The sequence below is a fragment of the Trichechus manatus genome, unplaced genomic scaffold (assembly GCF_000243295.1).
Source record: "Trichechus manatus latirostris isolate Lorelei unplaced genomic scaffold, TriManLat1.0 scaffold00056, whole genome shotgun sequence".
In the NCBI taxonomy this organism is placed as follows: Eukaryota; Metazoa; Chordata; class Mammalia; order Sirenia; family Trichechidae; genus Trichechus; species Trichechus manatus.
The window spans coordinates 12,570,485-12,584,632 of record NW_004443992.1 but is presented as its reverse complement, the minus strand read 5'-3'; the positions used below and the strand labels follow the sequence as shown (position 1 = coordinate 12,584,632).

Here is a 14,148-nt window from a genome sequence, read left to right as displayed (position 1 = left end):
ACTTACTGATTCATAAAGGCTCCCTTTAGGTCAAAAATTCTATTTTCCTACTTGCTAACTTCCAGAAGCAATTTTCTTTGATGGAAAAGACATTCACAGTTTCAAACGGAGATAAGATTAGCATCCCTTTCTTCCTGACAGACATGGGGGAGGGGGAGAACTTCTAGAAAGAAGGAATTAGCTGTTCAGTTGGGAATTCTAGAGGATATGGGAGAGCGGTATAAGGAGCTATTGGATGGAGAACTGGTGGCTTCTCAGTTGGATCTCATTTTTCTTGCATGCATACAGGCTGGCCAATTGTTTTTCTTTCTATGCAAGGTTTAATTCCTTCCAGACATGCAGTTCCATAGAATACACACTCAAAATTTCTCTCCTTGTTTTCCTATCCCTGAACAAAAGCATACACTCTCAGTCAGGTTTTCTGAGACTTTTTATCTCTAACAACCAAAGAATTGAACAAGAAGTAAAAGGGATTCCTGCTATCTATATACCCTGGCCGCCTTCTTTTTTTTTTTTCCACTTTGACCCTTGTAGAGAAAGACCAAGATTTTCTGGTAAATAAAGGATTAAAGGAAAAATCCATCTGTATTTTAGAGCAAAAACCCTAGTATCCAAGTTTCTGCTGAATTCCTCCTTAGGAAGAATAAAGGGTTTCAGTGAGGAGATGAGACTGAAGTTCAGGATTTGCCTTCCAAAATGGAGGACCCAAGTAGGGGAAGGGGATGGGAAGTTTAATCTCTATGGCTTATACCACTCATTCTTCATTCCCACCACCTTGTTTTTACTGAAGATCTTCCCAAAACATACAATAGGTCAAGAGGAAAAATAGATGTGATGATGGGAAATAGAAGAAAGGTTCTAAGGGAAATTCCATGCCACATAAACTTGGAGAGAAGGAGGTCCTTTGGCCAGTGCTAAGGAATATTAATGTATGAGAGGTGATCCAGTAGGGTTATATACTCAAACATGAATATAAACACATAGAACAGAATAACAAGATCACAGAGTACAGAGAGAGATCTTAGAGGCTGCCTAGTCTCATCACCTTCCCAATGGAAAGATTTTTTCTACAGTATCTTTGACAGATGATGAAACAGATTCTGTTTGAATATTCTAATCAACCCATTTCCTTCTTGGACAGCCCAAACGGTTAGAGAGTTCTTGAAACTTTATCACTTCCAATCATTTGTTTTGTTACGAGCTCAATGAGGGCAGGAAATGAGTCTTAATTATGCTTACATTCCCAGAATCTCCAACTTTGTAACAGCAGATACTCAACAGATGTTTGCTGAACTAATACATAATTGAATTAGTATATATAAGCTATCTGAAGAAACACATTGTCTACTTCCCAATGCATACAATGACTCTAAATTTGACAATGATCATGTCTTCTAAGCTTTCTCTTCTTCACATTACATATTCTTCTTCACACTATATATCCTCTATTCTCAACTAACTCTCCCCATTCTGATGGGAACCTACCGTATTATCTACATGTGCCTTTGTCATTTCTTAGATAGATTCAGAGGAAATTAAAAATCAAGGGTAACCAGAAGTTATTTTATTGCATCTGCTCCCTTTGTTATTAGTCATAAAAGCCCTTTGAATTTTCAATATATTTTCTATAGTCTTCTTAGAGGTATGGCATTTCAATACTAAAATGTGTTCACTGTAAAAAAAAAAAAATCAAGAAAATGAAAAGCTTTCATAATATCAACATTCCAGGTGCATCTCTTTCCAGTTCTTTTAAAAAATCTTTTTAATATTTTATGATCATACTGTATAAATAATTTTTACCCTACTTTTTTACTTAACATTATACTATGAAAATTTTCTCATGTTATTATCAATGCTTTACAGAGATCATTTTAAATACTTATATTTTATGGCAGAGCGATTTAGTTATTTATTTAACCAATTCCTTATGGTTGTTCAGTGCCCAGTATACCACTACAATAAATACTACTTTAGCAAAAAAAAAAATCAATGTACATGAATTTTTTCTATATCTTTCATGATCAGTTTAGGTAGATTACTAGAAATGTAGTTACTAGGTCGGATGGTATACATTTTTTTATAAGACTTTTGAAATTCTATTCCTTAAGATGTTCTCTCAACCCCAAAACTAGGCCATATTCCTTTGTTATATGTTCTGGTAGCATTCTGCAGCTCCCCTTTCATAATCTTTATCACTATTCTCAATCTTGGTTATACTTCCTTTTAGACTGTGAACTCCACAAAGATAGGGCCAGAAACTGTTTTGCTGAATGTTTTACATAGGGCCTAGCACATGGGACATACTCAATGTATATTTTATTGAATTAGCTGATTATTAATAAGTTGCTTCCTTGAATGTGTGTTCCAATTTGTGGCCCAGAAGCAGTATTTCTATACTCCCACCTCACTGTACCAATGTCTTAAAACTGTGATACGGAAATGGGGCAAAACATTTTCAGTTTGACTCAACTTTTCTTACAAATGAAGCTTCTAGTAGTAGTTTAAAACTCATTTTTCAGCTATTATGAATTCACTAAGCATGTTTAGCTCTGTATTGAAAATGAAGAGAAACTGAGATCTGAACATTACCAGTTCTCGGGGAAGAAAGTTTCCTTCTTGGCGGGCGATGACGAGTGACACTGTTTCTCCCTGCTTGGTGCTCCTCAGCATGGCCACGAGCTCCTCCTGAGTTCGTCCAGTGACGTCTCTGCCATTTACCTAATTAATGCAATCATGTGAGCAGACACAATTACAGCACTGCCATCTCCTTCTACCCTACCTGGTGTTTGAAGGTAAGCAGCAAATGGGCCCCCATAATCAACGAAGCTCCGAAAAGATGAAAACTAAACACGTGGGTGGAAACCAACCATGGTTAAAATACCACTAACATATGGACAACCATTATTATGGTGATAGACGGTCTCAAACAGTCAGTGATTAGTAGCATCAGTTTTTTCTAAGATACCACATTCTTAGAAGGGAAAATCAAACTGACAAATGCCAGAGAACGATTCCTCCAATAGGTAGGAGGCGGATTTCAAATGCGTAGCTGGCACAATTTTCTGCCTAATACAATGAGCAGAAGAGAACCATTATCACACAGCAATTTTCCCTGGAAATGTGAGTCTTTAGATATAATTCTAGAGTCTTCTCCCTGCTTAGTAAATTATAGTCACTGGATTATCATAGATTATTGGAAATTCTAATTTGGAGATACATTAGTCATTTGGTGTGTCTTCTTTTATGACCTAGAACTACATAAAAACCTAAAGTGATGTTTCATGCTACCAGAGAGTGAAACGGAACCAAACAGCTTTCAATGAAGATGACTGCTTAAAAGATAAGCTGATAATATATATGTTGCCAAGACAATGCTATCAAACAAAAATAAATGAAAAAAAAAATTATCTTGCTTTGGGTATTCCAAATACTTTCCTCTGCAAAACCCCTTATAGTTGTTTCTATTGCCAGCCTAGCACAGGTGATGCAGATCAACCTGAGAAGGACTGGCCTGTCCTTAGAGAAGTTTAAAGAAACTGCTGCCAGGGCTTGGATATAACTTTGAAATTCTTAGCTCTAACTGAATATATGATGAAATCCTGGATTTGATCCAAATTCCCCAGACGCCCTAAGAGGTGAAAGAAAGAATGTCAAGGCAGAGAAACATTTTCAGTATTATTTGGCCCTAGAGCACTGACCTTATTAGGAACTTACAAAGTTAGGCCGTTCCTTAACTAGTTCTATAATTAGTTAAAGTCCTTATCCTTCCTATGTCCTTATTAGTGAAAAATATATTGGTCCTTATTATGAAAAGTAATAACTACATATATACCAAATCCAAAAACCAAACTCATTGCCATTGAGTCAATTCTGACTCATAGCAACCCTAAAGGACAGAGCAGAACTGGCCCATAGGGCTTCCTAGGCTGTATTCTTTACAGAAGCAAATTGCCACATCTTTCTCTTGTGGAGCAGCTTGTGAGTCTGAACCACTACTTTTGGTCATCTGCTAAGTGCTTCACCACCGTACCATATATATATATATATGTATGTATGTATATATATATAAAATTTATATTTTGAGTACTACATATAGTACTCAAAATATAAATATATATGTACACATTTATACACGTATTTATTTAAATGCCAACCAACACTTTATTGACAACATTAATTGCAACTCATACCTCCAAAATTCTGTCCCCTGATTGCAGACGGCCATCTTTTATGGCTGCTCCCTTTGGTAAAATGTTTTTCACGAAAATGGGGCCAGGACCATGTATGGAAGAGTCTCTGGTAACCACAGTGAAACCAAGTCCTTCAGGACCTAGAATGTAAGATCAATAAAATGCATGGTCACCATAAATATGAGTAATACTACACTCAATCTTACAGTAAATCTACCTAATTTAGACTAATGTAGAATAAGTGAAACGTTTACACTCCAGGAGATTATAAATATGCTTCAATTGTTCAAATACAGATATAGCTCCTGGCATGCCATGATGGTGTCAAACTGAATTTAGGGCCAAACATAAATATGTAACAAATGTTTATTAAGGTCCTAAAAGAAATGACGTACGTTATGATATTATCATGACACTGATTTCTCAGTAAACCATAACCAGTCTACAGACTTTACTAAGAGGCAAAAAGCCGCGTGACATGGGTTCCGTCAGACTCTCAGTCATCTAGTCATCTTGTGGCTCACTACCCGTGTCTCAGTTCTTGGACTGCTGTCTCCTATTGTCCCATCACTCACTCTTGCTGCTCCTGCCCTACTCTCTTGCGTCTTCCATCTCTCCTTTTCAGGATATCTTTTCATACTATCTATAAGTCTTCTCAGGTTTCTCCACCCTAAAACACCCTTATTTCAATCTTGCTGCCTCTTCAAGCTTCTATCACCCAAGGACCTACCCCGGATCATATCCAGTAACTCTTCCTATCTTTGATCTTTCCCTTCTCGAGCTTTGACACTTCCCATCAACCTTTTTTTTTTTAATCACCCCTCCGCCCAAACTTGGCTTGCAGGTTGTTATCTGATTATCTTCCTCCCTCTCTGATCATGTCATGTTTGTCACTCTAACTCCATCCATTCTCCTCCCCTACAAACATAGATGTGCCCCCAAAGATCTGTCTTGGACCAATCTGTCCTCTAGACTCTGCCTTGGCCAGCTCCTGGCTCCAACTATCATCTCTCTATGGAAGGGAATGGATTCTCTTTCTTTGTCCCTGGTATCGCTTTATGCCTAGATATCACCATGCACATACTCTTACCAGCATTTCAAATGCCACCATGAGCCCCCTTTTCAACCCAAAATGCCAGCCTTTTGAAATATCCTCAGCTACTTATAATTTTAACGTCTATTATTGTCATCTCCATTCCGCAAATAACCAAGATTTTTGTCACATTCTGTGTCTAATTAATCTTTTTATCCCCAAAGCACCCAACCCACTGTCTTCTACATTGCCAGATGTTTATAAAAAAGACAACCGATAATTCAAATAAGAAACATAATTGCTAAGTACCCTGGAGTATTTGTGCCTCCTAGTCAACATATTTCCTTCCAAGTAAAGAATCCTGATAGGTGAATCAAATTCTAATCAGAAGATCTTTCCAAAATAATGTCTATATTCTAATTAAAGATACATGTTATACATGTATGTAATACATGTTAACAGATGCATTCTAAAGCTGCCTTTGATAATTAAATGCTCTATGAATTCAGACAGGAATGTATGAGATCAATTTGGTTTCTTTTGAATTGAGGCTTGAAAAACACAGAATTTCAGAAGGTTACAGTGCAGGAAGGGAATGTCAAGCAGAGGTTAGAAAATGAACAAAAGCATGGAAGTGCATAAATGATTATTTGTGTGTATATATAATATTGCATAAGTACACATTTGCACACATGATCTAGTCTCATTGATCTGTTTGAAATGGATAGAACAATTAAGAAAGATTAAGAAAATGTTAAACATATTTTTGAAATTAAGTATGTTTTAAAAAATTGTTTGCAATGTTGAATTAGTAAAATTAAAAATCATCACATATTTACTTCCCAAGGGACAAACTTTTTTGCTGATTTAAAACTATTTTAGAGAACCAAAAGCAATATGCTTTTGGACTTGGGCTAAAGGATGCTTCAAAAATCATTAATCATGCTCAAAACAGGGACAATTGAATTTTAGTGCCTATTTAGTGTTAAGTTGTAACACAATATTGCTGCATTTCTATCAGGTGTGCAATGATTCCTTCCATTCCCATGTCTTTCCATATCCATGTCTTTATTACTTTCTTGTTTCAAATAATCTATCCTCTCTAGAAGAAAAGAATACAAAAAGTAGTATAAGTTCAGGAAATTTAAGTTACCTAAGTATACACTTAAATCTTTTCTTTGATACAATTAAATGAAGGGAAAATTAACTAAATTAGTCTTAACGCATTTTTCTTAACCAATTTTACGTGTTACAATAATAGAATGCTATTAAGCATAATCTAATAATTACCTTTCTTTAGGTCAATCTTAATTTTCTTTGCATTTTTCTTGCTGCCAAACCCCATGAGAGGGGAGAGTGAGGGAGAGGATGGCTTTCTTCCTAGTCTTGGTACTCGGGGGCTCTTGCTTTGTTGCGGGGAAGTTGATGCATCTGCTTCGGGACTACTTGTTCCTGCCAGATTTACTGTCTTTATTACTGATTTTCCATGGATAGGAGGCGGCGCCTTTGTTCTCGAAATGCCATCATTGTTACCAAAAATGTTAAGAGGGCCAATGACTGATTTTTCATACTCTTCACGGTTTTGGGGTGACAGTACATGGAGGAGCACACTTGGGGATTTCATCGCCTGACGGAAGACATCTTGAGCCCTTAAAAGAGATAGAATGTATAATGATAGACTGTTCTAGCATGCCACTTTCTAAAGTATACCAGCATCCTGGTGACGGGCAGTAGCATCAGCATAGGAGACACTATCAGCATTAATACCAATATGACTTTGTCAACAAACTACTAGTTACCACTTATTACCTACCTACTATGTGCCCCTGCACTAGGCTAGACATGCATTATAACATGAATAATTCTCTCATTTAAGTTTCTTAACAACCCTGTATGAAATCTATCCAGATGTGGTTACTGAAGTAAATATGTAAGTAAGCTTTAATTTTAATTAAAAAAATCATTTCATATTATTGGACTATCAGGTTCTTTTAGGACTTTGTTCAGGTCTCTGGACTCTGTACAGGTCTTCACTAACAGGGTTTGTGTTCCAGAAATTCAATTTTAACACAGATGTTTCTTCATGGAGACATTTTAGTAGGGGCATTGGGTGTACCTAAATGTCACAGTGGATATCAATCCAACATGCTCCCTTACTGTCATTCTATCAGAGTACCTTGTTTTTTTTCCTTAAGAAAATTACCATTTATTACATATTTCTACTTTTCTATCTTAGTACTTTGATTTTTCCTTAAAAGGACATATAATTTATAAATTTGTATGCTTTTACGTATTTGTCTTTATTATATACCTGTGTGTGTGTGTATATATATATATGTATAGTCACGTGTCACTTAAGATCCATGATACATTATGTGATGTGGACGTTGTGTGAACACCATATTATATACAGGCAGTCCCCGGGTTATGACCATCTGACTTATGTACAACCTGCAGTTATGAACCAATCCCCATAAACTCTATCAAAGATTTGAGGTACCTACAATGGTTCATAATAACAAATGGGCACTACTTTGATTTATCATTATTACTGTATCATTGTGTTAAAGATGTTTTAGTGTATCTCGAAGTGTTTCTTTAATGTTTTTTATGCATAGAAAGGTACACTATTTGAACTCCATTATAACTTTATGGGACCTCAGACGTATATGCAGTCAAACATTGCCCAAACGGATGTTATGCAGTGTATGGGACTGTCTATACATATGCATATATATATATATACATATATGTATATTTGTATACATACACTATATAGCTGTATTAATATATAAAATATACACATATATTGAATAATATAAAATATATAATAAAATAATAAATAAAATATAACTATATACACACATACATTTTTCTCTCCTTGTTCTTTATGCTTCTATATGCCCTTTGACTATGTAAAACAACTACCTTTTCCAAACTTTCCTGCTAATGAGTTGTAAGTGAAGGGGTTAAACAGAGCCTAAAGGAAAGCTCTTTAAAAGACCTGGCTCAGTTGGAAGGCATAAACTTGTGTTCTTCTCTTTCTCTTTCTGATTTCTTGGAACTCAGAAGTGATGGAGGGAATTCCAGCAGCCATCTTGTGATACTGAAACAACTTAAACACAATGACCCCAGGGTAAGGAGGGCAAAGCAGAAGACAGAAGATGCCTAACTGATGACTGTGAAGCTCCCATACTAACCCTGGACTGCCCATCTCCACACCTGCTTGTCTTGAGAGAAAATAAATCTTAATCTTGTTTAAACTGCTGTTATTTCAGGTCTCTGTTATTAGCAGTCACATCAAATAATAACAATATAATTCCTACTGTTATTTGAGTACCCTCTATCGAAGCACTTAATTCCCCATGTTATTAGGGGAGAGGGAAGAAGATTCCACATAGGCAGCCAGATTTCTTTGGTCAGTTCCCCTACGTTATTTTTGCTTGACTAGGAATTGGTTTCTATTCCATATTAACCATGTGTCCTGGGGGAAGTCACTGAATTTTTATGTATCCCAGTTTCCACCTCTATAAAATAGGGATAATTTTATGCCCTGCATGCTTATTAACTCCTTTTAAAAATGCACAGTGTTACATACTAAAAAAATCATTATTAATAATTACAATTTTGTTTATTATTTCATCATTTTAAGAAATATACTCTTTTAAAGCTTCATTTCTTGACTAATGACCACAGAGAAGATATACCATGAGCTGTTTTAGTTAGAAACAACAGAGGCTGGTGATCATTACTAAGGAGTATTAGTATTTATTCCCTTGTTCCAGAATCCCTGCAATGTCAATATAAGTTTGTACGTGTGTATACATATGTGTGTGTGTGCGTATCAAACTGCAACACACTGTAATTTTTAGGTACAGGAACCTATTTCCATCACATTGTCACATGCAGGCAGAGACGTTTTTTGAGGGAGAGCATTGTAATTTTTTTTTTTTATTGGTTTCACAGACATCTCTCACAGATTTTTTAGTTTAAGGGAAGACTACTGACACCAAGTAAGTTAATTAATAAGCTGAATTAACAATCTGCGCAAAGAGTCATTAAATACCAGTCTAACTGACCCATGTCGTAAGAAAAACAAACCCTTCCAGAGATAGCCCCGCATGACAACCAGGCAGAAAGGATGCTATATTTCACAGATTAACACACTTAGGGCTGGCAGGGACATGTGCAGACCACCTTTCAGTATGCTAAAACATAAAATTCATTTGAAAATGGATGTTCTGGGGGTCATTCAAGGGAACTGACTGGAAATTCTACCTATAATTTTGATCATAATGAGTTCAGTGATGATCATAAACATTCCAGGAATCGATAAAGTAAGTAAAACAATGAAAAAATGCTTACTGAGTAAAGGTTTTGTCTACGAGATCCACATTGTTGATTTTTATAATACATTCATTTTCATGAAATAGTCCCTCCCTCTTGGACCTGCTGTTTTCTTCAATGCCTCGGATGAAGAGTCCTAGAATCCTAAATGCAAAATCCAGGTTAAAATAGAAATACTGAATAATAACATGCTAATTATTTCTCCACTTGTAACTATTCAGAAATAAGTATTGATTTGTATTTACAAAAGAAATTATGCTTTATTTCAGACAACTATTTATGAATTCCTTAGTTTAAAAAAAAGAAACTTCACTAAAAGGGAAAAAGCCCTTCAAGACAAACATACATACCAACACAGAGAACATTAGCCTGTGACCTCATTTCTCAGGCTTCCAGTAACTTAGAAAAGGCCGATATAGCTCAGTGGATTAGATGAGACAAAAGACTCATAGTTTGGAAGAGAGCATTACAGCTTACTGTAATAACTTAGTGCCCAGTTGCCAACTTGATATTTAGTGATGTGAGAGGATTAGGTATTCACTTCATTTTCTACAGTGTAACTACCTGTTCTAATAATTTGCATGCTAAGAAGTAAACAAATATTTAAGGGAAGATCTTATTACTCAGTTTAGAAGGAATATAAATCCCTTTTTTAGTGTTGCTGAATCAGGCATGTGTTGCATATTTTCTATGTGCTCAGGAGGAGGAACATGAGACAAGGTGAAGGATCAGAGCCAGGTAGCTTGGTCAGCACAGACTCAGAGTACAGCAGAAGTTCAAAAACGGGAGACTGCAATGGCCTAGGGTTTTTCCAAAAGGATTTGGGGAAAAAGTGGTGATATAAACCGGATCTGAAGAATTAGAAGGATTTGGAGAGGAGTAAAGAGAGTTAAGGAGCCCTGGAGGCACAGTGGTTAAAGCATTCAGCTGCTAACCGAAAGGTTGGTAGTTCGAACCCACCAGCTGCTCCAAAGGAGAAAGATATGGCAGTCTGCTTCCATAAAGATTACAGCCTTAGAAACTCTATGAAGCAGTTCTACTCTGTCCTACAGGGTCACTATGAGTCAGAATTGACTCGATGGCAACAGATTTGGGTTTTTTTTTTTTTACAGAGAGCATACACACAGAGGACGGTTGGACACCATGTGTTTGTGTAAGCTGGGTTTGGGTGAGGAGGAGTGTGGGGAGCTAACACTGAACAGAGAAGCCAGTGCCACATACGTGAGTCTGGAACACCAGCAGGTGAATTTATTCTAATGAAGATGAAATAGACCACCCACCACAGCCCACTTCTGACAAGGGCAGTGATATGATGAAGGCAGGCCTTTGGGAGTTGTCTGAAATTTCAACAAGGGAAACAGTGGATTCGGAGAGAATATCCAGGGACTCCTAGTACTTTTGGCTGTGGATTAGAGTCAGGAGAAGAGTGGGGCTGGTGAAGAAGGAAAGAAAGAAAACAATGGCATGAGAATAAAGAATTAAATCTCACACATACACACACACAACCAAACCTGTTGCCATTGAGTCGGTTCTGACTCATGGCAACCCCAAGTGTAAATACATACATATATATGTATTATGTATACATATCTGCGACTCTGTTACATATTGGTAGTATCAAAACCAATAACTAAAAGAAATGGGACTTGTATATTTTAGCTATTTCTCATTTGAGGGGTTTCCCTTCTCCTTATAGCATGACAGGGTCCTTGCTATGTCTCAGAGTAAGAAAGAAAAATATGTCCTTCAAGACAAATCTGCTGGGTTTGGAGAAACCGCAGTTTCCACCTTCTTTGTCCTCTTATTTTCTACTTTGTCATTCTCTTTTGTATAGGTGCTTTGTGTGCTATTACATAGTTTCTTTGCATTCAATATCAAATCTAAATAAAATATGAGCACATTTTATGCATGAATAATAGGGTCAGCCATGGAAAAAGGGCAGTCTATAATGCCAGTATAGGAGCAAACCAATCCTCCTGTTTGGAACAGTCCCAAAGTTGAGCATCTCCCTCCAGGGCTCCAGGTCATTTAATGAGCTCATGCGATTTCAAGATGTCAATGGGCAAGGCACATGCTGTGATATTTAAAAGTTTCTACTTCAAAAACGTTCAGTGGATGCAGCATGCTATTGCAAGAGAGAGAACAGCAAATAGTCATGCCACCCACTGCAGGGAAGGCTCAGCTCATAGGCACAAGTGTGAGGCGAGGTGTTATGTTTCATTTTGTAGTTCTAGTATGTCAGGAAATTAATCAAACGTATTCTGTGTGAAAGACAGAAGGGGACACATCTATTTGATATAGGATCTGGATTCAAATTAATATTTTTAAGATATTAATCTAATCTTAATCTCATAACTTAATATTAAAAATTAAACTATTAGCAATGCAAAAAAAAAAAAAAAAAACCTAAATAGGACAAAACAGTATTTTTTTTTCCCCTAAATTAAACAGCACTCTAATAGGTTTTTGGATTTTCATTATGGTGGAGTCACAATAACATGATCCATTAGAAGGCTCACATATGGTTATAAACTAGTTTATGTAAGTGATATTTTTTTAACAAGCATTCAAGTCTTCCTTTAATTTAATTCAGTACATCATCAGTCATGTAATGTTACTCCCTAGGATTTAATTTCACATTTTGGGAGATGAATTAATTCTTTCAGGCCACTGGGTTGCAATTTAACTGGTATATTACAGCTGGAGTATGCTATGTGTATCTCACTCATCGAAATAACCTAACTTTCCATGAAAAATTTATTGACGGAATAAGCCCAACTGTAAAACCGGTGTGTCAGAGGTAATTTTGGTAAAATACAAAACTGACTGATTTTATTAGTTTGGTTCCTTGCAACAAACCACTGCTGCCCTCTCTGTTCCACAGAAGGGATGGAGTCCCTTCAGTTAGATTTCATCCAGACCAGTGAGAAGGCTCAGAAAAGATTCTCTCATAATCCTCTTTACCCCAAACTGGTCGGCTGTGGTAGCTGTCTCATTTAGGACCAAGGCAAGCAGGATTTAAAGATTAATACTGTCAAGGAGTTATAGGCCGAGACTAACCAGTTCATTTACATTAACGAGCAGATATAAAGGATGCTGAAATCCACAGCCCTGCAGAATAAGATGGGTAATGGACAATGCCTTGCTCTTCTAATCATCATTTAGGCCTCAGCCTACACTCTTGCTGCCCCTTATTGTTCTCCCCTCTGTATCACATGGCCTTGACTACTCGAAAATAATTTTTACCTAAACATTTCCTCTTCTCACATGATGTGCCACTCTTCAAACAGCCCTTCCTTCTTCTTCTCTCTCATGTTGAACTGTTTTTACTAAGAAACTGGGGTATATCTTTATTTACTGGAAAACCTGAAATGTCATCCTTTTAATTCTAAAGATCACTTTGACATTTCTCTAAAAAAATGAATGAAATTGAGTTGCTTTTTACTTGCAAGGATACAGATTTTTGTATGTCTGTTTTGTTTCGTTTTTACTGTGAAAGCCAATGACCCTCAATACCAGCAGCTCTCAGCACCCTTATGCTTGGCATCTAATTAATTCACTGAGGCCTTATCTAGCACAGCAACCACATATCTTACTCAGGATGTCCTAACTTAGATAAGCTTTCTTATTCAACAACAGGTGTAGCAGTATTTTTCTAAAAGAAAAAAGAAAAAAACTAATAAATTAGAGGCAAAGCCAATTACTGTAGTCTTAGCAAAGAATTAAATGTAAATTCTAATTTAAAATAATAACACAAACCAATCAATGGAAGGAAATTAAGAAGCAAGTATTCCATTATGACCTTAACTAACTCCCCGTACTCACATAGTGAAACCATATGGCATTGTGAGGTCAGACACTTGTCTGACATGCCTCTGTATGTGGCTGCATCTAGACACATGGGTTGAGTTAAGTGTGCTGTTTCAGCCTGTACTCATTACTTCTTAACTTTGATTGGCTCATGACTCCACTTCCATATTATTTTTAATGTTTTTTAATTAAATTTCCTTTCTACAATACCAGTGAATAGCAAAAACAAACAAACAAAAAAAAAATTGGCAGAACTATTTCACCAAGTTTCTGAACACTTGACCATGAACTTGGAAAACTTTCTTATCCAAGACATTTTGTTTTAGCAATAATAACAATACTGATATTTTGCGTGTTCATCTGCTATATGTTTACAAGGGATTTCACATTTTTAACATCTTTTAAATCCTATAACTTTGATGTAAAATAGGTATTCAAATACCCATCTAACAAGAGGTAAATTATTAGGGGATTTGCTGCAAAAAAGAGACTGGGATTTAAATCCAATTGTTCTGAATCCAAGTTCAATGCTCTTTCTACTATTCTTACTTTTAGGCTTATGTTAGAAATCAGAACCAGGAAGGAGAAGGGAGAAAATCAATACATTCTAGTGAATTTCCCTCATCTGAAGTGAGAGAAGGTGATTTCTGGTCTAAAGGGTCAACTTGCTTTCAGAACTACTGAAAATGACGTATGGTGACTGTCACATTGTATATTTTCTCATGTTTTGGAAATTGGGAGGATCTTGTGTTCTATTCCAGCTTCATT

At 36.3% G+C, this 14,148-nt stretch overlaps 1 protein-coding gene across 1 annotated transcript in view; it reads right to left on the bottom strand.

The window, feature by feature from the left end:
- Positions 1-14,148, bottom strand: part of PARD3B (par-3 family cell polarity regulator beta) — a 588,698-nt gene that overhangs the window by 381,518 nt on the left and 193,032 nt on the right. The window contains exons 7-10 of the mRNA XM_023732913.1: positions 9,589-9,714; positions 6,514-6,872; positions 4,191-4,330; positions 2,590-2,718 (exon numbers count right to left, since the gene is read on the bottom strand). Of these exons, the coding sequence (XP_023588681.1) occupies positions 2,590-2,718; positions 4,191-4,330; positions 6,514-6,872; positions 9,589-9,714 (754 nt within the window). The remainder of the gene's footprint in view (positions 1-2,589; positions 2,719-4,190; positions 4,331-6,513; positions 6,873-9,588; positions 9,715-14,148) is intronic.